Raw genomic sequence first — 21,601 nt, 5'->3', positions numbered from 1 at the left:
TTTTATATATATTACTATATTTTAAAACTTTAAACTTTAAGTGTTCTACTATGTGATATTGCACACTTTTAATTAAACTACGCACTTATAATCTTCATTTTATTATTTAACTTTGGAAGCTTTTTTTACGGCTTTAGCTTAAATGTAGAGGTTTTTGGGGGGTTAATGTTTGTGAGTAGACAAAGTTTAAAATTCTCATAATCTCGGGTTCTGACAGGAAAATGGATTTATCTGATCCAAGGGCAGCATAAAATTCAGAATAAAACCATTTGCTTGTGGCTTCGTTCCCCATGTGCCGTTCAACACGAGCTGCACTTTTGCATTCCTGTGGGTCCCTTTCAGCTCAAAATATTCTGTGACTCTGACTCTGATCTAAGCCCAGCTCACTGACCTCGATGCTGTTTAGCTGAAAAAATAAAATAAAATTAAAATAAAAATAAAAATAAAATAAAATAAAATAAAATAAAATAAAATAAAATAAAATAAAATAAAATAAAATAAAATAAAATAAAATAAAATAAAATAAAATAAAATAAAATAAAATAAAATAAAATAAAAAATAAATCTGGTTTTGCTCACTCAACACATTTTGAAAAACCTTTTGATTAGACCAGCAGAGTGCAAAGTCGTCCCTGGGAGCTGCGTGAGGGAAGGGAAGGGAAGGGAAGGGAAGGGAAGGGAAGGGAAGGGAAGGGAAGGGAAGGGAAGGGAAGGGAAGGGAAGGGAAGGGAAGGGAAGGGAAGGGAAGGGAAGGGAAGGGAAGGGAAGGGAAGGGAAGGGAAGGGAAGGGAAGGGAAGGGAAGGGAAGGGAAGGGAAGGGAAGGGAAGGGAAGGGAAGGGAAGGGAAGGGAAGGGAAGGGAAGGGAAGGGAAGGGAAGGGAAGGGAAGGGAAGGGAAGGGAAGGGAAGGGAAGGGAAGGGAAGGGAAGGGAAGGGAAGGGAAGGGAAGGGAAGGGAAGGGAAGGGAAGGGAAGGGAAGGGAAGGGAAGGGAAGGGAAGGGAAGGGAAGGGAAGGGAAGGGAAGGGAAGGGAAGGGAAGGGAGGCTCGGCGCTCACTGAGTATTTCCTCTTGCTCAGGCAGAAGGCGAATTTCTTCCTGGCCTGCCTGTGGTAGGAGCGGTCGTTGGCCCTCACCTCCCAGGTGGCAGCTGCAGAGGCAAGGGGACATCGCCGGTGGCAGCCAGGCCAGCCTGGCAGGGCACAGGGACCCGTGGTGGCCTCGGCTGGGGTGGCTTCCCTGGGGCACGGGGACCTCGAGGGCTGCGGGCACAGCTGGGTCTGAGGGGCAGTGACAGGGGCAGTGACAGGGACAGTGACAGGGAGAGCAGGACATCCCAGGGCTGCAGGAGCGCTGCCCACGCCTCCCCCGAGTGTCAGGGTCGCCCCTTGGGCTCAGCCCGGTGCAGGGTGAGCCCCAGTCTCTGGGGTTCTGGTCAGGTCATTCCTCTCCCTCTCCCAGCTCCGTTTTTGCCATCCCAGCGCAGACCCTCCAAGCAGGGAACATCCCAGCCCTGTTCCCGGCACCTGCCCCAGCTGACGGTCCCTGCTCACCCCAAATCTTCTCTTCCCCATTTCACACCCGTGTGCCACGTCCAACTTGCCCATAAACCAAGTGAAAGCAGGAAAATCCCCAAAGCACGCCCTCGTCACACTGACCTGGCTGCTGCTCCCCGCGTGGGCAGCCTGTGGCTGGGTCCTGCTCAGCCATGCTGCCACCGCTGCCAGGACCTGGGGACAAGGACAACCCCAGCCTGTGAAACACTGAGCAGCACCATCCCCTGGGATTCTCCAGCTCCCCAAGGCTCCAGGGCAGGACACCCTGTGCGAGGGACATTCTCCCACCAGCCTTCTCCCATCCCAGCTGCCTGTGACAGCTCCGAGACATTTTTGCCCTCTGGGGAAGCTGCAGGAGGTCCCTGAAGTCACCGGTGAGGAGTTGGAGCTCTCCCTGTCCTGCCACCCCACCCCAGCTCCCATCCTGCTGGGGGAGCAGCCACCTCCAGCAATGACAAGATTTCCCTCACGCTTGGTGGCCCCGGGACCTACCTGCAGGGATGATAGGAAAGATTAATTAAGTTTGTGAAGCACTTTGTGATCCTCACGTGAAAGGAGGCAGTGAGGGATAAAGCATTAATTACCTTATTATTAAATAATCCCAGCACAAGTCAGCCCCTGCCATTGTTTCTTCTCTCACTCCTTTGATCATTTTTTCCATTTTTTTTACCCAAAGTACCAACTTCCCTCTTGCTCCTGTGGGTATTGGTTTGTCCCAACACCTCACAGATGCCACTGGCTGGGCATCCATGCTCATTCCAGGTCAAAGAGACCCAAACACCAACAGCACCTCGGCCTCTGCGGCCAAGAGCCTGCCCAGGAGAAGCTCTGATCCACAAAATCCTTCTTCACCAGCCAGGACTTGGTGCTGTCCCTGTCCTGGGAGTGTAAATGACACCCCTGAGCTCAGCCCACACAGCCCCAGAATGGTTTGAGTTGGGAGGGACCTCAAAGGGACCCAGTGCCACCCCTGCCATGGCAGGGACACCTTCCACTGTCCCAGGCTGCTCCCAGCCCTGTCCAGCCTGGCCTTGGGCACTGCCAGGGATCCAGGGGCAGCCACAGCTGCTCTGGGCACATCTGGACCCCAAATGTTGCTTTCTTTGATCTCACAGCACGGCTGAGGAGGGAGGAAGGGTTTCAGGGAGCTGCTGGGGTGGTGGGACACTCCCAAAAGTTTGTCCCACAGGTAAGGGGGAGCAGGAGGAGCAGGGGGATTCCTGGAGGGATGAGATCTCTCCCGCACAGGAATCCCTCAGAAGCTCCTCAGTGCCCAATCTGACACAGAGCAATGCCAAAATCCCCCTCCTCCCTCCTGTGCCCCACTCTGTCCTTGTCCCCAGCTGGGGACACCCTTCCCTGCACAGACAGGGCTGGATCTGATTGCAGGGGGACAAAGGCAGGACAAAAATCCCCTCACAGCTCTCCATGGACCTCCTCAACAAGACAATTCCACAGAAACAACGGCAGCAGCACTCGCCAAGAGGCCGCATTTAAAGCGTGGAAAATTTGGGCGTATAACAAAATATTGCCCAGGGTCTGAGGAAAACGTGACAGCACTGAATTGTTGCCCAAGGTGCAGAAAAAGGAGACACTTGGCAAATCAGTGCCATTCCAAATATGACAGAGATGGAAATCTTTTACTGTGAAAAGTGTTTCACAACAAGTGAAACCACCATGTAACGATACAAGTGTTAGTGATGATTCAAGTACCCAAAATGTCTCTGAAAATAGAACATTTGGGGAACTTTAATCAGATCCTATCTGCACTGGCCCCCCAGTGATTCAGAGTTTTGGGGATTGCTGGTAGTGAGCTTGCAACCTCTGTTGTTTCTGTTTTCTGTAGGTAATACCCATAAATAGTGATTGTTGTTAATATTACATGAATGTTTACAAAATTCTGTCTTAACCGTTCAAACTCTTGCTGCTAATATATTGATTGTATCGTGTGAATCACTGATTTTTGTGATAAAAATTATTTATAAGGTATTGTTATAGAGTTTACAGCTGGCTTTCATGTGTTTTACTATCTCTTTGTGCACAAAGGGACAAAGGAGGGACACCAAAGCCCCTGCTCCTGGCAAGAACCTTGCCCTCTCTCCTCCTTCCAGAGGGGTGGGCTCCCCTGGGATTGGGATGTGGGGATCTCCTCCAAGACCATAAATAGGGATACAGGCCCAGTGGAGGCAGCTGCTCCACAGGGACAATCCTGCAGGAGACAGGATGGACCTCAGGGCATCAGGGTGGAGAACACTGAGTCACCTGCTCACAAACCCTGATCCCATCCCTGCCAGTGTCCCAGGCCAGGCTGGACAGGGCTTGGAGCAGCCTGGGACAGTGGAAGGTGTCCCTGGAATGGCAGGGATGGGATGGGATGGGATGGAATGGGATGGGATGGGATGGGATGGGATGGGATGGGATGGGATGGGTTGGGATGGGATGGGATGGGATGGGATGGGATGGGATGGGATGGGATGGGATGGGATGGGATTTAAGGTCCAACCCAACCCATTCTAAGGTCCCAGCCAGGGGTGGCAGCTGGGACAAGCCCTGAGCCTCAGCCCAGCTCCTGATGGAGAGGTCCAGACTCAGGCTGGGAAGTCGAGCCAGGACTGCAAAGGGATGAAGGCTGAGGTGGGACACGGCCCATCCACTGGGACAGGACAGCTCCAGCCCAGCGTGTGGCCAGGCTGGAGCCAGACCCACCCTGGGGGCTTGGTCTGGAGCTGAGCCCTGGCTGAGTTTCCCGAGCCCAGGGGGATGGGTGGGGGTCCCAGGGGGCTGCTCAGGCCCAGTGACCCTGGTTGTGCCCTGGGGGAGCTCTGATCAGTGGCTCAAAGCATCCCCTGCCCTCACTCCAGGACACGATATTTAGGGTGAGGCTGACAGTGAGACATGCCGAGGTGTTTTCCTGGGCTCTGCTTGCAGACCTGAGCTCCACACTGGAATTCCTGGCGTTGTGTGTGGTTATCCTGGTCCCCTCGTGCTCAGGATCAGGCCTCAAGCTGCTGATCCATCACATCCCCACCATGACCATGCTGACCCTTGATGCCCCACCCACAAAGGGGCATCTCTGAGCCCCTCTGTGCCCGGTCAGGATCACCAGGACGCCCAACCGGGCTGCACTCAGCAGCTCCACAGCCTCCCCGGTCCCAAACGGTGCCAAAGAAAAGCACAGCTTGTTTGGCACCTGCAGCTGGCACGGGCAGGACACTCCACGGGGCTGTGCCCTGCAAAGGCAGCCGGGAGTGCTGCCTCCTGCCAGGGCCTGGAGCAGAGGGAAAGGGGAAAAAAGGTGAATCAAAGCACTGGAAAAATATTTTCAAGGAGGTATCCAAGAAATTTCAGTTCCAAGAAAGCTCTTGACAAAGGTCACTCATCAGCTCAGTAATTAGAGGTAAAAATTGCACTTTGGGGAGGCGGGAACAGGCTGGAATTGGTGTCAGGGCTCCCTGCCAGCCCCAGCCACACGGGTGGACAGCCTGGGCAGCCAAACCCTGCTCTGGCCCCGGCCCGGGGCTCCCCGGGGGCCAGGGAGGGCTGGTGATGGCCAAAGGCACGGGACATCCTGCCACCACTGCCCCGCGCCTCAGCGAGCCCAGCTGGGACTTCCATCCCACGGGATGTTCCCCCAGATCAACAGCTGGGATGGACCCGCCGTTCTGCCCGGCCCCGCAGGGACTGTCCCATCCCGGAGGGACTGTCCCATCCCACAGAACTGTCCCATCCCTCGGAGACTGTCCCATCCCTCAGGTGCCATCCCGCAGGTCCCATTCCACAGGGACGGTCCCAATGCCAGAGGGACTGTCCCATCCCGCAGGTCCCATTCCTCAGGTCTGTCCCATCCCGCAGGTTCCATCTCGGAGTGTCTGTCCCATCCCTCAGGACGGTCCCATCCCGGAGGGCTCCAGCTGTGAGCATCCCCGCGGTGCTGCCGGGCGCTAAGACGCCCCAAAGCGGAGCTTCCTCACCCCGCAAGTGCCGCTCTGGGCTGGTGGAGGTTGGCACGGCTGAGCAGAAGTCGGGTTGAAGGAGGGCCGGGCACGGCGCCACCAAGGTTTGGCGCAGGCTGGTGAAAGCCGCGGAGATTTATGTCCCCGCCTGCTCCGAGCGCTGCCACGGGAATTCTGTGGAGGTTTTGTTCCTGAAATCACCGGCTCAGCGCCGGGCTCCCGCTCCGTGCAGAGCTCTGGGAGCGCCGGGCAGTGCCCGCAGCTCCCGGTGCCCACTGTGCCCTCCCGCTCCTTCCCACGCCAAAACCGGCGGGGACGGCACCAGCCTGGCTTCGGTCCCCTCCCGGGCTGGCACACGGTCCCGGGGGTGCTGCTGCTGTTTTCCTGACCCCGTGTCCCGGTGGGACCCCAGCCAGCCCCGCGGCCCGGCCGGCTCCTGTCCCGCACGGCGACAGGCGACAGCGGCCGGGAGGGACGGGCGGCGCGGGCGGGCGGCTGTCCCCCTGTCCCCTCCCGTGCCCGGCACGCCGGAAACGCCCCCGCGCTCCCCGGATCGTTAGAGCCTCTCCGGGCTTGTTTGCCCGGCTCCCGGGACGTGCCCGAGCCGCCAGTTTCGCTCCGCTCGCTGCTTTCCAGCCGCTTGGATGCGCTCCGGGATCGCTCCGCCATCCCCAAACGCTGCTCCGTGCCCGGGCGGCAGCGGCCCCGGCACCCCGCTCCTCCCGGGACCCCACGGCCGCGGCTGTCACCGTGCCCGCTGCCCCCGCGGTCCCCGTACCTGCCCCGGTGCCCGGGCACGGCCCCGGGCAGCGCCGCGCTCCTGCCAGCTCCGCCGGCAGCCGGGACTGCTGCCACCGTCCTGCCCCACGCGGGACCGTGGGCACAGCCCATGCCACACCTCCCGGGACCTGCCCGCCTCCGTCCCGCCCGCCCTGCCCGACCCGAGCCGCTGCCGCGGGGCCTGCCCGGGCCTGACCCGGTCACGGTGTCGCTGCCGCCGTCCCGGGGACAGGCCGGTGGGCACGGGGCAGGGTCGGGCAGCCCCCGACTGCACTGGGGGCACTGGGGAGCGCCGGGCCCCGAGTGCCCCCGGCTGTGGCAGCAGCTCGGGGGGCTCGGGCCGTGCCCTGGGCACCGAGGGGAAGGGGACAGCGAGGAAGAGGAGGCCGAAGGCACATCAGCCACTCGTAGTACTTCTCCCAAGGCTTGACCGAATGGGTTTGGGGATTCGGAAACCCCTGTGGTAACCTAGCCCACCGCAGCTGTCGCTTTCTCCCTGAATCGGGGTCCTCCCGTTCAAAGGGAAATATATCCCGACTTTCTCCTGCCAGTGGACCTGCCCAAAAAGCACATTTTAGGTCCCTCACACTAAACCACTGGTGTGCTGGGGGGATGTTACTCAGCAGTGCACAGGGGTTAGGCACTACTGGGTACTGATTCACTGATCTTCGGTTTACTTCTCTTGAATCTTAGACAAGCCTGGAAGTCCCATCTGACTTCTTTACTGCTAATTTGGGTGTATTATGGGGGGCATTCATGGTTCTAAGGTCCCCTCCTCGAGTAGGTCCTGGCTCACCGGCTGCAGTCCTCGTCTCCCCTCCAGGGAAAGAGGGTATTGTTGAACTGGATGGCTCTCATCAACTCTTTTTATTACTATGTTCAATTTACCTCGATTTTTCAGTTTTGCCCACACCATCTCATGAATTTTGTCCTCATTCTCTTCCCTTAACTGGAGAAGCTTAACCACCATTCTTCCTTCCTCTAGGAGTACTCCAATGTCAAACTGCACCTGTAATCCCTCCCTAATAGATGGCACCCTGCTTCTGGAAATAACAGAACATCCCCAATTCCTACTTTATTTGCCCCTTCAAACTTTACTTCCTTCATAACTGAGACTTTGAACCCCTCTCCTTTTGCACCTACTACTTGCATGGAATCTTGTCCCTTTTTCCACCCTTTGGGATTCTGCCACTCCGGGCAGTGCCCGCACCGGGACTGCCAGCGCAGCTGGGGACAGAGGGCACCTCGTTAGTGACGGCAGCTAATGAGGCCAGAGCCTGGTGTCCACCCCCACGCATCCTGCACACCCGCAGTGGTCCTGCCATTGCCGTCATTTCGTTAATTACTGCCTGCAATTAGCCGCAGGGACCTGGAGGCGATCACCCAGCGCCAGCCCCGCAGCCCGTAAAGCATTTACAGCACAGCCAGGAGCTCCCTGAGCGCTGCCTGCTCTGTCCCTGTGTCCTCGTGTCCCCATTGGTGTCCCCATGTCCCCATTGGTGTCCCCGTGTCCCCATTGGTGTCCCCGTGTCCCCATTGGTGTCCCCACACATGTCCCCTTGTCCACATGTACAGCCTTGTACACGAACTTTACATCCAAAGTAACAGTCCTAAACCGAACAGCAACCTCCTGAACTTTTAACTGAAAATTCCAGTAAAAACTTACAAGTCCCAACTCCAAACCAAAAAAACTGTTATACAAAACCTTGCATCGTTACTAAACACACTCCCTTAAAACAAAATAACAGCACCTTACAAAGAGTTACCACACAACAAAATAACAACCCCCAACACGAGCATGCACAGCGCCACAAACACCATTTTGTAACTATCAAAACTACCAACATCCCACTACAGCAGCACCTCCAACCACTTCTGTTGCTACAAAGAAAGAGAAAGACAAAATATTCTACACAGAAACACAAACAAAAACCCCCAAATCTAGAGAAAACAACTCATACATGTCCCCATATGTGTCCTGATGGGCCTGTGTCCCCATCCATGCCCTCACATCCCCCTGTTCCCACACATATCCCCATGTCCCCGTGTCCCTGTGTCCCTGTGTCCCTCTACATGTCCTGATATCTCCACATGTGTCCCCACATCCCCACACATGTCCCAATGTCCCCACATGTGTCCCTGTGTCCCCACACATGTCCCAATGCCCCCAGATGTGTACCCGTGTCCCCACACATGTCCCGATGTCCCGACGTCCCTAGATTGAATCCCAATTCATCCCCATCCCATCCCGACAGTGGGCAGGGGCACCTTCCACTAATCTGGCTCCTTCCTTCCTTCCTTCCTTCCTTCCTTCCTTCCTTCCTTCCTTCCTTCCTTCCTTCCTTCCTTCCTTCCTTCCAGCACCATTTTGTAACTATCAAAACTACCAACCTCCTACTACAACACCACCTCTAACCACTTCTATTATTACAAAGAAGAAGGAAGACAAAAAATTCTACACAGAAACACAAACAACAACAAAAAAAACCAAATCTACAGAAAACAACTCATACATGTCCCCATATGAGTCCTTCCTGGAGTCCTTCCTTCCTCCCCATCACCGCTTGGCGCTCCCGCCGCGATCCTGCGCTTTGGAGGAGGAAGGAATATCCCCATCCCTCTTTGGAGGAGGAAGGAATATCCCCATCCCTCTTTGGAGAAGGAAGGAATATCCCATCCCTCTTTGGGGGAAGGAAGGAATTTCCCCATCCCGCTTTGGAGGAAGGAAAGAATTTCCCATCCCGCACTTTGGAGGAAGGAAAGAATTTCCCATCCCGCACTTTGGGGAAAGGAAGGAATTTCCCCATCCCTCTTTGGAGAAGGAAGGAATTTCCCATCCCGCTCCCGTGTCCCCGCGGGCGGGGTGGCTCTGGGTGCCCGGAACGGGAACGGCCGAGGTCACCCTGGCAACCGAGGCCAGTGAAGATGACATTTTCCCAATCAATCACCCTCTGCAATTAGCTGACCCCCCCTCCCGTCCAGTGTAATTAAGCGAGCGCCGGGAGGCCGGGGCAGAGGGAGTCCCTGGGGTGCCACGGTGGCTGTCCCGGTGTGTCCCGGCACCGAGGGCTTTGTCCCGGTGTGTCCCCTCTCCAGGAGTTCCCCCTGGCAGCCCCTGCGCTCCCAGGGAAGGGTTCAACCTCTGAGCCAGGTTTTTCCTTCTCCTCGAGCAGCCGAGCAGCTCCAAAGCCCCGTTCGTGAGGAAATTAATAAAATAAAAATAAAAATAAAAATAAAAATAAAAATAAAAATAAAAATAAAAATAAAAATAAAAATAAAAATAAAAATAAAAATAAAAATAAAAATAAAAATAAAAATAAAATATTTACAAACATTAAATACCAGAAACTCCCTGGGCTGGATTTACAAGAACGTGCCAATATCTGTCACCTACGTTGGACAGTGTGTCCCCAGCCTGAACCAACAGAAAAATGCCAACACCACAGTGAAACATGGAGGGCATGAAGAAGGAGAAAAAGGACAAGGCACACCCAATTTCCTCCATCTTGTCCCCTTTGGACCCCTTATCTAGAACCCTAAAATTTTACTTTTGCACCTGTGCCACACTTAATTATTACTGATATCAAACACTCAGAGCTGGTAATTCACCCTGTAAGATTGAAAACTCTTTTCCATGGACAGAGATCACAGCCAGTGTCTCTGGGGGCTCTGTCCAGGGGGTTCCTGAGCCCTGCCAGGGTCCAGGGCAGCCAGAGGGAAGCTCTGGATTCCCACACAGGACAAGTTTGGGAAGGACGTTGGGACGCTCGAGTGCATCCAGAGAAGGGCAACGAGGCTGGAGAGGGGCTGGGAACACAAACCCTGTGAGGAATGACTGAGGGAGCTGGGGGTGCTCAGCCTGGAGAAAAGGAGACTCAGGGGTGACCTTATCACTCTCCACAACTCCCTGAAAGGTGGCTGTGCTCAGGTGGGGTTGGGTTCTTTCTCCAGGAACTGACAGAACCAGAGGACACAGCCTCAAGCTGCCCCAAGGGAAATAAATATAGTTTGCATATCCAGAAAGGGTGATAAAGTTTTGGAATGGCTGCTGAGGGGGGTGGTGGAGTCACCATCCCTGGATGTGTTTAACAAAGCCTGGATGTGGCACTGGGTGCCAGGGTTCAGTTGAGGTGTTGGGGCTGGGTTGGACTCGATGATCTTGGAGGTCTCTTCCAACCCAGTGATTCTGTGATTCTGTGAATTCTGTGAATTCTGTGTTTCTGTGATTCTGTGAATCTCTGATTCTGTAAATTCTGTGATTCTGTGAATCTGTGATTCTGTGAATTCTGTGAATTCTGTGTTTCTGTGAATCCTGTGATTCTGTGAATTCTGTGAATTCTGTGAATTTTGTGATTCTGTGATTCTGTGTTTCTGTGTTTCTGTGTTTCTGTGATTCTGTGATTCTGTGAATTCTGTGAATTCCGTGAATTCTGTGGGAGGATTCATGAGCCACCAGCACCTCTGAGCTCACCCCTCTCCTCTTGCTGGGGTGAAAATGGAGCCTTTTCCCCAGCAAGCTGCTCCCTTTCATCTCCCGGCTTTCAGCTCACCCCTGAGGGTTTTGGGAAGGGGAAGGAATGGGGTTCTGGGGTTCTCTCTGCTCCTTTGCTTCCCCAGTTCAGCTGAAGCATCTGAACACCAAGGTGGGGAAGGGCAGTGCCAAGCCCTGGAGCCACGCTCAGAGCCAGAGGCAAAGGCACCCAAAAGGGGGAAAGGCTTCAGAGGGAAGAAAACCCCTTCTGTTGGTGATGCCCCAAGCCTGGCAGTGCCCAGAGACAAGATCTTCCAGGGAGAACCAGGAGGGACAGAGCTCTGGGACAGATCTTGAACTGGCTCTGGTGTCATCGAATCCCAGGGTGGTTTGGGTTGGGAGGGACCTCAAAGCCCGCCCAGTGCCACCCCTGCCATGGCAGGGACACCTTCACTGTCCCAGGCTGCTCCAAGCCCCCTCCAGCCTGGCTTTGTGTCCTCCTGTCCCTCCACATGGGGCTGGGTGAGTGCTGCTCCCTTGGCACCTGGGCTCTTATAACCCTAAAATTCCCACCTGCCTCCACCCTCACCCTGGAGGAGACTCGAAGCGTCCCTGTCACCCTCCAGGTTCCAAGATGGGGAAAAGAAGGCAAAAAAAGAGCAAAAAAAGAAGCAAAATGTTTTTGTCACTGCAGGGGTTCCCTAATGTCACCTCGGGCCATCCGGTGACCTGCAAGGAGGGGCAAAGGGACCCTCGGGGCTGGGGTGGGACTGGGGTCGCTGCCGGAGCAGCCGGGGCCACCGGAGCCGCGGAGGTGACCGAGAAAGTCGCGACTTCCCCGGCTCGGAGCAGCGCTGCCACCGCCGAGCCATCAGCGGCGTTAAATAAAACACATTGCCAGTGAGGTCATCTAATGGCCCATTATTTTTTTATTTGAACTTTTTACCTTCACCTCTTCCTGCGTGCTGAATCAGCTCCTCGGTTTGGCGCTGGAATTCCTGCCCCATTTGGGAGATTGATCGGGGCCCGGGGGAGGCTGGCGGGGCTGGGGGATGCCGAGGCTCCATCGGGGTGGGGCAGGAGGAGCCGGGATGTGCCCGGGCACCCCTCGGGGCGCGGGGGATCGCACAGAGCGGGGGTCCGGCCACGGCCAGCCCTCCTCGTTCAGCCCGGGGCGCTGGGATGGGGTTTTCTCCAGGAGTGGCACGGATTCCATCCCGGTTCCCCGGCTCACCCGGCGGGAGGGATGTGCTGGAGGGGCCGGGCTGGGCTGGGCTGGGCCGGGGCACACACAGCAGGGAACGGACAGAACCAGAGTTACAGTGCGCTCAGGACAGGCTTTTCCCCATTCCCCGGGACCCTGTGGCTCTGATCAGATAACCCTGGACCCTCCTTCCTGCCCTGACAGGGCTGGTGGAGAGCCAAGGAGCCCACCCTGTCCAAAGCCTGGATAAACCCCTGACATTTCCTGTTCGTCCTCTTTGCATCGCTCTCCCCATGGACATCACAGAATAAAGAGAGCTGCACCAACATATATCAGGGTAAGAGCCTCTTTTGGTAATCTTTGCCATCTCTTGATATTCCTCCCCTCAAAGCCTCGGATCTCTGGGCTAGCCTGAGAATTTAGGGGGCTGAGAGGGGGAAATATCACCAGAGGACACAGTCTCAAGCTGCCCCAAGGGAAATACAAGTTGGATATTAGGAAGTGTTTTTTTACAGAAAGGGTGATAAAGTTCTGGAATGGCTGCCCAGGGAGGTGGTGGAGTCACCATCCCTGGGTGTGTTTAACAAAGCCTGGATGTGGCACTGGGTGCCAGGGTTCAGTTGAGGTGTTCGGGCTGGGTTGGACTCGATGATCTTGGAGGTCTTTTCCAACCTCGTGATTCTGTGATTCTGTGACCAGCAGCTATGAATGGAAGGGGTCAGGAGACACAGAATGGTTTGGATTGGGCAGCAGCCGGGCTCCAAAAGGGCAGAGGGGGAACAGGCTGGGACCCCACTGACCCCTCAGCCTGTGCCCGGGGGGTGCCTGTTCACCCTGGGCCAGAGTGGGGGGGGCGGGGGGGGGGGAGACACACACCTGAGGGGCCAAGTGGGGATCCCACAGGGTCACCCCCAGCCCCAAGCAGCAGAATGGGGTTCTGTCCCCACCACTGTCACAGAATCAAGGAATGCTTTCGGTTTGAAGGGACCTCAAAGCCCATCCAGTGCCACCCCTGCCATGGCAGGGACACCTCCCACTATCCCAGGCTGCTTCAAGCCCCATCTATCCTGGCCTTGGGCACTGCCAGGGATCCAGGGTGGACACCCTGTGCCAGGGCCTGCCCACCCTGCCAGGAACAATTCCTGCCCAATCTCCCATCCAGCCCTGCCCTCTGGCACTGGGAGCCATTCCCTGTGTCCTGTCCCTCCAGGCCTTGTCCCCAGTCCCTCTCCAGCTCTCCTGGAGCCCCTTCAGGCCCTGCCAGGGGCTCTGAGCTCTCCCTGGAGCTTCTCCTCTCCAGGGGAGCCCCCCCAGCTCTCCCAGCCTGGCTCCATGGCAGAGGGGCTCCAGCCCTGGCAGCATCTCCGTGGCTCCTCTGGCCTGGCTCCAGCAGCTCCACGTCCTCCTGCTGCTGTTCCCCAGGCTGGGGCAGCTCTGCAGGTGGGGTCTCACCTGAGCGGGGCAGAGGGGCAGAATCCCCCCTCCCCTGCTGCCCACGCTGGGCTCAGCCCAGCCCAGGGGGGCTCTGGGGTCAGTGCCCATGGCCGGGGCAGGCTGAGCCTCTCACCCACCAGCACCCCAACCCTCCCCCAGGGCTGATTTCCTTGTGTTCATCTCCCAGTCTGTGCTCAGGGCTGGGGCTGCCCAGACCCATGTACAGGACCTTGGATGTGTTGGACCTTCTCCAGCTTGTGGAAGGATCCCCTGGGAAGCCTCTCCAGCACCTCCCCTCCACAACCCATCCACAGGCAGAGCAGTCCCAGACTCGGGAATGTGCATCTAGTCAACACTCTTTTATTAAAAACAATTACAAAAAGTTACAGGTTACAATCGTTCTGTACAACCCAACCAAACCTCTGTTGCCTGGGGATGTGATGGCAGCCCGGGGCCAGGCCTGGCTCTGAGCACACCCATGGTGTGGCTGGATATGGTTCCACCCTCCCAGGGACATCCCCTGACACGGGCAGCCCCCCCACACCCCCACCCCAAAACCTCAGTTGAGGCTGGAGCGTGGGGAACGAAGGGAATGAGGGAGGTGCCATGGCCGGGAGGAAGCCCTGCCTGCCCAGCCCCAGCAGGGGGATGGAGCCAAGCAGCCCCGGAGCAGGGCAGCAGCACAGCGTGGCCAGGCCCAGGGAAGGAGCTGGAAGCAGGGGCTGCCTGCTGAGGAACAGCAGAGAGGCAAGAGCCAGATCGGAGCCTGCCGTGGCTGCTCCAGGGACATTCCACCGCTGCAGCCAGGGGTGAAGATAAATGGGGGATAAACATGGGAAAGAGGCAGAAGCAGGAACAAACCTTCCCTCCCCAGCTGGGAAGTGCTGAACTCTGTCTCTCCCACAGCCTGGCAGGACCAGCAGTGTTCCCTGCAGGCAGGGGGACAGGGGACAGCCCAAGGTGGCCCAAGGCTGCTTGGGGTGGGAGCCCCACGGCAGGGAAGGAGCAGAGCTGGATGTGGAGCACTGGGGGAGCAGCATCCCCAAAACTGGGGTAAGGAACTGCTGCCAGAGCAAACACAGAGGGGCTCAGCAGTAGCAGGAGTCTTTACAGCCCCACTTCTCCTGGTGGCTCCTGGCAGAGAAGCCACGTCCCTGCCTCCGAGGGCAGAGCGGGATGGGGAGAGCTCAGCAGGGCCAGCGGGGGGCTGGAGCAGGACACCCCTGTGCTGGAGCACAGCCCGGCCAACACTCCTGCCACAGGCTGGGACAGCTCAGCAGGACACGCAGGGGACACAGCTGTCCCCAGACCCTGAGCCCAGCAGGGGTACAAGGAGTGAGCAGGGCCTGGCTCTGACAGGAGCCAAAGCCCAGCAGCTCCTCTGCCCCAGTGCCCCAGACGGACACAGGGACACAGCAGCCACCAAGGGACACAACCCCAGTGCTGAGGGAGGCTGGGGGGTCACTGCCCTGGGGTGAAGGTGCTCCACGGGGTCCATGGGGATTGCTCCCCTCAGCTCTGCTGTCCCAGACAGCAGCAGGGGTGGGGCAGAGGGACCCCCCAGTGCCACCCAGCCACCCCAGTGACAGTCACACTCAGCAGCTGCTTTAGTCCAGGTGCCAGACACACAGCTGAGTCCTTTGCTTTCTGCACAACTCCCAACATGTCAATGAGGTGAAATGAAGGATTTTCCCCTATTGCTTTTGCCTGGACCACATCCCTGCAGCAGGGACAGGCTGCTGAGGCCACCCTTAGGTGCAGCCTTACCTGCACACCCAAAAACCTTGTTCCCTGAACACAAGCTCACTGGGGCCCTGCTGGAAGCTGAGGGGCAGGGAAGGACCCTTGTCCTACCCTGCAGTCATGGGATGCAGGCTCTCCCTGGCTCTGGGAGCTGTTTGTCCCTGTCCTGCCTCGTGGCTCCCTGAGGTCTGGGCAAGGTGGGACACTCGTGGTTTCCCCCTTTGCACTGACTGCAGAACCAGGTGCCAGCCAGCTCTCAGCAAGGGGACCACCTGGGCTACAGCAGGTGGCAAATCCCAGATCCCACCTCACTCCTCTCCCTCCAGCTGCTCAGAGCTGGCCTCCCTCTTCTGCAGTTCCACGGTGGGACTGCACCAGGATCTCTTCCCAAGTGCTTGACCCTCAGCTCTTGCTTCCCACACCAGCTACACAATCCACTCACAGCTTCCTGCCCAACCTTCTTCCATCTCCCCCCTCTCCAAACACTGCTTTGGAGTACAGAGGCAATTTAAGTTATATTTGGGAGAAAAAAAAAAAGTAGTAAACAATCTACCTTTAACTGAACCAGAAAGATCTTTCTGCACATCTCCAACCTACCTCTAACAAGCTTCTCCTAGGAACCAAGAAGTTCTGGTTGTGCTACTCAAAACCACCTTGCCAGGCCCAAAAGGCAGTGCTTGGAGCACAGAGAATCCCTCAGGTGGAGTCTGAGGATCCGAGAGCCACCACTTGGACAGGGGGACTGCAGGTGTGCGCCCAGGAGTCCTGCTGGGATGGCTGGGGAGCAGGAACATGCTGGCACGGGGACAGGGTGGCTGTGGGCATTTATTGCACTGCTTCTTCACAGAGGTGCAGGAGAACAGCAGAAAGACAACGCAGGTCATCGCTTCACCTTGGCATCCTCTCTGATCTTCCACACCATCAGCTCCATGCAGGCTCTGGCATCCTCACTGGAGTCGTGTCCTTCCACTGGGGACACAAACACAGGCGTGGCAGTGACCCCTCTGCCAGCTCAGCTCAGCTCAGCTCAGCTCAGCTCAGCTCAGCACAGGGAGTTGCCCAGGCAGAGCCAGCTGCTCCCTGGCCCCTGCAGCCACAGCCACACCTGGGAGCACCCCGAGCCACAGGTAGGGATTTAAAGAATTCCACAGAATCACAGAATGGTTTGTGGTTTATGGTTTGTTCAAGCTCATCCCATTCCACCCCTGCCACGGCAGGGACACCTTCCACTGTCCCAGGCTGCTCCCAGCCCTGTCCAACCTGGCCTTGGGCACTGCCAGGGATCCAGGGTGGGCACCCTGTGCCAGGGCCTGCCCACCCTGCCAGGGAACAATTCCTGCCCAATATCCCATCCAGCCCTGCCCTCTGGCACTGGGAGCCATTCCCTGTGTCCTGTCCCTCCAGGCCTTGTCCCCAGTCCCTCTCCAGCTCTCCTGGAGCCCCTTCAGGCCCTGCAAGGAGCTTTAAGGAGTCTCCAAAGCCTTCTCTTCTCCAGGCTGAACACTCCCAATGTTAAACGTGTATATTTTTCCACTAAACCCACACTTTTTTCTGGGCTTGAGCCTGACACCATCATCTATGGGAGCTCCCCCAGCAGTGTTTACAATGTGGTCAGGGAAGACAGGAGGGGACAGGCCCCACTTCCAACAGCAAAGCCCTTCTCAGCTGGCCAGAGACAGAAGGGAGGGCAGGACCTGGCCTTGGCAGAGCCACCCTCCCTCAGCCCTCCCACACCACGTCCTTTGTCCCACTCAGCACAGGGAGGGAAGCAGGGAGAGCTCTGCCCTCAGAACAGGGCTCACACTGAAGCTGCGGCTGAGGCTTCTTACGCCAGCACATTCCCATCTACCACACACACGCAGGGCAGAGAACACCAGGAGCAAGAGGACTGGGGAGAGCAGAGGAAGGCAGGGCTGGGGAGAGCCCAAGCAGGAGGAAGCGGCTCCCTCAGGTCTCACCGTTGTCCTGGATGATGCGTTTGAGGTAGTCGGCCATCAGCGTGCGCAGGGCCCGCTTGTAGGGCAGCCCCAGGCGGTGGGGGAACACGATGGCTGTGTCCACCACGGTGCCATGGATCAGCTGGGGAGGGGCAGAGCAACAGGGTCATTTCCCCAGCCCCACAGGGACAGGCACTCCTCGGGATTGCCACGCTGCAGAACCTCCTGGTCACCCCTGGGCTGCGTGCAGCGCCCATGGCAGCTTCCCACCCAACCAGTCTGGCAGGAGGCTCTGGCTGCATCCAGGATGATTCCCTGGCAGGGTGTGGGCACATGGCATTCCCACTGCTGTGCCAGCCACAGGCCTGCCCCCACAGCCCTGCAACCTCACATTCAGGTTTCCTGAATCCCAGCAGAGATTTGGAGCTGATCCTGTTCATATAACTCCTTAAGCCCCCAGCCCAGAGAAGTAGGAATAGCTCTGGAGTTTCTCCCAGTTAAAAACTAAACTGAAGAACCAGCTGACTGCACAACAGCCCCTTGTGAGTTGTAGCGACCTTTCAAACTGCTTCCCAGTCCAGTGAGTGGCATCCCTGCCCGTGGCAGAGGATTGGAACTGGGTAATCTTGATGGTGCCTTCCAACCAAACCATCGTGGGATTCTAAGATGGGGACAGGAGTGGGCAGGATGTACATCCCTCTGCTGCTGCAGGGCAGGCCTGGCCTTTAGGGTGCAGACCAACCCCAAATCCTCCCAGCTCCCAGCAGTGACTCAACAGGAAGTTTTTAACCAGCACCAGCTCAGCAGGGGTAGAATGGGACAAGGAAATTCTATCACTGAATCATATCAGTGAGTGTTTCAAGTTGGGACTTTTTAAAGGGCTTCTACTCCATCCCCTGCCATGGCACCTCCCACTGTTCCAGGCTGCTCCCAGCCCTGTCCAGCCTGGCCTTGGGCACTGCCAGGGATCCAGGGCAGCCACAGCTGCTCTGGGCACCCTGTGCCAGGGCCTGCCCACCCTGCCAGGGAACAATTCCTGCCCATCCAGCCCTGCCCTCTGGCACTGGGAGCCATTCCCTGGGTCCTGTCCCTCCAGGCCTTGTCCCCAGTCCCTCTGCAGCTCTCCTGGAGCCCCTTCAGGCCCTGCCAGGGGCTCGGAGCTCTCCCTGGAGCTTCTCCTCTCCAGGGGAGCACCCCCAGCTCTCCCAGCCTGGCTCCAGAGCAGAGGGGCTTCAGCCCTCTAATCCAACAGCTCAGCTATGAATTGTCACCATGCTGGAGGAACTGAGGATGCTGAACAGGCCCTGCACCAGGGGCTGGGGACAGCCAAAAGGCCCCTCCTGATAAAGCCAATCATCATAGGGCAGGCTGGCTCTTTTTAACACTGATTTCCTCCTCTCAGGCTAAGACAAGATGAATGCTTTGCTGTCATGAGCTGCATTCAGTGGGAGCTGAAGGAATGTGGATGGAGGCAATCCCATATCCCAAGCACAGGAGTGAAGGGCAGGGCCTCAGAGATAAACCTGTATCCTGTCCCAATACACATGACTCCAACAGAACCCTGATAATCCCCTCTCCTCTCTGCCCCCAGGCACCAGCCCATGTTGCAGGACAACCCATAACTCCATCAGTAACAGCTCCACAACTGCCCCAGAACAGCTGCACTTTAACAGGAACAACCTGCTCCACTCCTCGGAATATAAAACTGCCAACGTTATGGATAATCTCCCCTGGACTGCACTCAGCCCTGGCACCCTCCCAGACACAGTGGTAATTACTTATGTAGATCAGGAAGAGTGAGGAAACAGGATAATAAAGCTTTAAATAAAACTTGAAATGTCATCAGCACTTGGAAGTTGCCACAGCCATTAGTGAGATATGGCTTTAGTGGCACAGCCCTCGGCCATTCTGCTGTGACACTCCACGGCTCTGCTGGATTGCTCTGGGCTCCTCTTGGCAGCAGCTGTGGTGCTAAGAGAAAATCAAGCCTCTAAGAGGCCAAGGCAGTCATCTCGAGCTGATCCAACTGGAAATAATGTCTTTCTGATTATGATGAAGCCTCTCCAAGGCTGGGATAAAGGGTGCCACGGAGAGGTAAAGTGTTTTACAGGCATTAAAAGCTCCTGCTTCCAACCCAGCCCTGGGAGCTGGCAGCCACACAGGCTTCAGCAGGAGAGCTGTGGGACAAAGAATGGCTGAGGGAAGTTCTGGCATGTGAGCACAAAGACTTGGCTCCTGCCTGCCACACGCTCTCCTGGTGACCCAGGACAAACCCCTGGGGCCTCAGGGCAGGACACACACCCTGGCAGGACAGCAGAGCTGGCAGAGGGATGGGCACACCAGGCCAGGCAGGAAACAGGACAGGTAAAAGGTCAGCATAACTTCATCAAAGCAACACCACAGTTCCTAGAAAAGCTGGCACAGAACAGAGAACAGAACAGGCAGTGGTGAGAGGCAAATGATTTGGGATCAGTCATAGAATCATGGAATGGTTTGGGTTGGAAGAGACCTTAGAGACCATCTTGTTCCACCTTCTACTAGACCAGGCTGTTCAGAGCTCTGTCCAGGGCAGCAGCAGCCACTAAGAGCTCAGGTGACACCACGAGTGACACACATGACCCCACTCCCCTGCACTTCCACCACAACCAGCTTCACACAGGCTCAAAGACTGAACAAACCATAGAATCCTGGAATGCCCTCAGTGGGAAGAGACCCTCAGGGATCATCAGCCCAGCCCCTGTCCCTGCCCAGACCCCCCAACACCCCACCCTGAGCAGCCCTGAGAGCGCTGTCCAAACGCTCCTGCAGCTCTGGCAGCCTCGGGGCCGGGACCATTCCCTGGGGAGCCTGGGCAGTGCCAGCACCCTCGGGGGGAAGAACCTTTCCCTGAGCTCCATGCCAAGCCCTGGCACAGCTCCAGCCACTCCCTGGGGTCCTGTTCCTGGTTATGAGAGTGAAAAGATCAGCCCCTGTCCCTCTTCTTCCCCCAGGAGGATGCTGAAGACCATGATGAGTCTCCCCTCAGTCTCCTCTAGGCTGAACAAACCAAGTACCCTCAGCTGCCCCTCATGAGGCTCCTCCAGACCCTTCCCCATCCTCACAGCTCTTCTGGACACTCTCTAATGGCTTCTTTATATTGTGGTGCCCAAAACAGCACACAGAACCTAAGGTGAGGCCACCCCACTATTGTGAACTGCTGGTCCTTGGAAAGAAACAGTTCCTAAATTTGCAGGAGACATCCAACACCTCCCAGGGGGGGAAAGCACCACAGGGAGATGTGAAGGCAAGAGCCCAGGTTACCTTTAGTGCAAATAAGTCGCTTTCCAAGCTGTGCCCTATGAGAATGGTGTCTGCACTGAACATGTTCAGTAGGACGGCTTGGACATCCCGCAGGGTGATGCTCGTGTTCTCCAGGTCCTCCTCTGTCACACCTGAGAATCTGCAGAGCAACAGGACACAGGTGGGGGTCCTTCACTTGAAGAAACACCTCAAGGCCCAAAGCCCTTAGGGAGTGGTGGGCAGTGGAGTTTCAAAAAGTGCTGCAAGCCACACCAAGTTCCTGAGAGAGCACAAAGCTCTGTCCCAAGGAAGACCATCCTCACCTGGTGTTACAGCCCTCACCTGGTGTTGTAATCCACCACTTTGGAGTCTGGCTTGACAAAGGTGTCGTACACCACTTTCAGCTCCGAGTTGATCACAGTTACCCTTGTCAGCTCCAGTCCTTGCTTAGTGTAGCACTGCAAGGACAGGACAGATGTGGTAAGAGGTGCAGCCAAAACAGTGTGGATCTGTGGAGCCCCTCACCCCATGCTGCAGCTCCCAAAATGCAGCACATCTGGTGCAGCAAGGCCAGGCACAGCATGGGCCAGTCAGAGCCTGCCAGGGCTGCACAGCCCTCAAGCCAAACACACCAATCAATAAGAGCTCATTTACACCTCCAGCACCAATATTCAGAACAGAGAGAATGAGGTCAGGAAACAGCTTCCCTTCAGCCACTTGTGTCACACCTCAGCCAGTCCCAAAAAGCTTTATTTTGGCTTGGGACCCACCATTTCACAGTCTAAGGCGTAGATCCCAGGATAGCCATCAGTCGTGGGCAGCTTCTCAAAAGTCTTCACAAACCCATCCAGGCTCTCCTTGCGCCCGTCGTGCACGTGTTGCTGAAAGGAAAAGACAGGGAGAGCTGGTGATCAGAACAAGAACCCAAAGAGCCCACTCCGACAAACCTCCACTTCAACAAAAGTGGGGTTTTAATCATTTCTTAATGAGGAATAAGTTTTGCCTGCAGTAAGGCTGAGAAGTTCACAACCACAGCAAACACAGCCAAGGGCAGTCCTAATTCCATTGGCACATCAGGGCTGGTGGCATCGTACTGACAGCACATAGAGGATCAGGACATCACGTGTCTGGGGAGAAGGAGCTTTCAACATGGAGCAGAATTAGTCAGGAAGGGTCACACTGAGGCCTGACTCTGGTGTAACTCCAGCTCCTGGTTCCTGTGGCCAAGACAAGGCCAGGTGCAGGAT

The 21,601-nt window shown here is 56.5% G+C and overlaps 2 protein-coding genes across 6 annotated transcripts in view; both read right to left on the bottom strand.

Annotated features, from left to right (window-relative positions):
- Nucleotides 1-6,472, bottom strand: part of ATP8B3 (ATPase phospholipid transporting 8B3) — a 28,558-nt gene extending 22,086 nt beyond the window's left edge. Inside the window, exons 1-4 of one of the 4 annotated variants that reach the window (XM_085562607.1) lie at nucleotides 6,285-6,472; nucleotides 5,525-5,680; nucleotides 1,656-1,727; nucleotides 1,056-1,147 (exon numbers count right to left, since the gene is read on the bottom strand). In XM_085562607.1, coding sequence (XP_085418733.1) covers nucleotides 1,056-1,147; nucleotides 1,656-1,707 — 144 coding nt within the window. In that variant the 5' untranslated portion in view covers nucleotides 1,708-1,727; nucleotides 5,525-5,680; nucleotides 6,285-6,472. Of the gene's footprint in view, nucleotides 1-1,055; nucleotides 1,148-1,655; nucleotides 3,897-5,524; nucleotides 5,681-6,284 lie in introns of those variants that run through there. The other 3 variants (XM_085562606.1, XM_085562604.1, XM_085562605.1) reach the window with 3 other exon arrangements.
- A 7,263-nt stretch (nucleotides 6,473-13,735) lies between these two features.
- Nucleotides 13,736-21,601, bottom strand: part of REXO1 (RNA exonuclease 1 homolog) — a 45,754-nt gene continuing 37,888 nt past the window's right edge. For both annotated transcript variants that reach the window (XR_014950298.1, XM_021528240.3), the window contains 5 exons: nucleotides 21,125-21,235; nucleotides 20,697-20,812; nucleotides 20,376-20,514; nucleotides 17,097-17,217; nucleotides 13,736-16,107 (listed from right to left, as the gene is read on the bottom strand). Coding sequence is in view for 1 of the 2 variants with exons in the window: in XM_021528240.3 (XP_021383915.2) it covers nucleotides 16,019-16,107; nucleotides 17,097-17,217; nucleotides 20,376-20,514; nucleotides 20,697-20,812; nucleotides 21,125-21,235 (576 nt within the window). In the remaining variant the exon portion in view is untranslated. The remainder of the gene's footprint in view (nucleotides 16,108-17,096; nucleotides 17,218-20,375; nucleotides 20,515-20,696; nucleotides 20,813-21,124; nucleotides 21,236-21,601) is intronic.

The sequence above is a fragment of the Lonchura striata genome, chromosome 28, assembly GCF_050655825.1.
Source record: "Lonchura striata isolate lonStrDom1 chromosome 28, ASM5065582v1, whole genome shotgun sequence".
Lineage (NCBI taxonomy): Eukaryota > Metazoa > Chordata > Aves > Passeriformes > Estrildidae > Lonchura > Lonchura striata.
The sequence above is the reverse complement of the archived record's forward strand: the minus strand, read 5'-3'. Positions and strand labels throughout refer to the sequence as shown.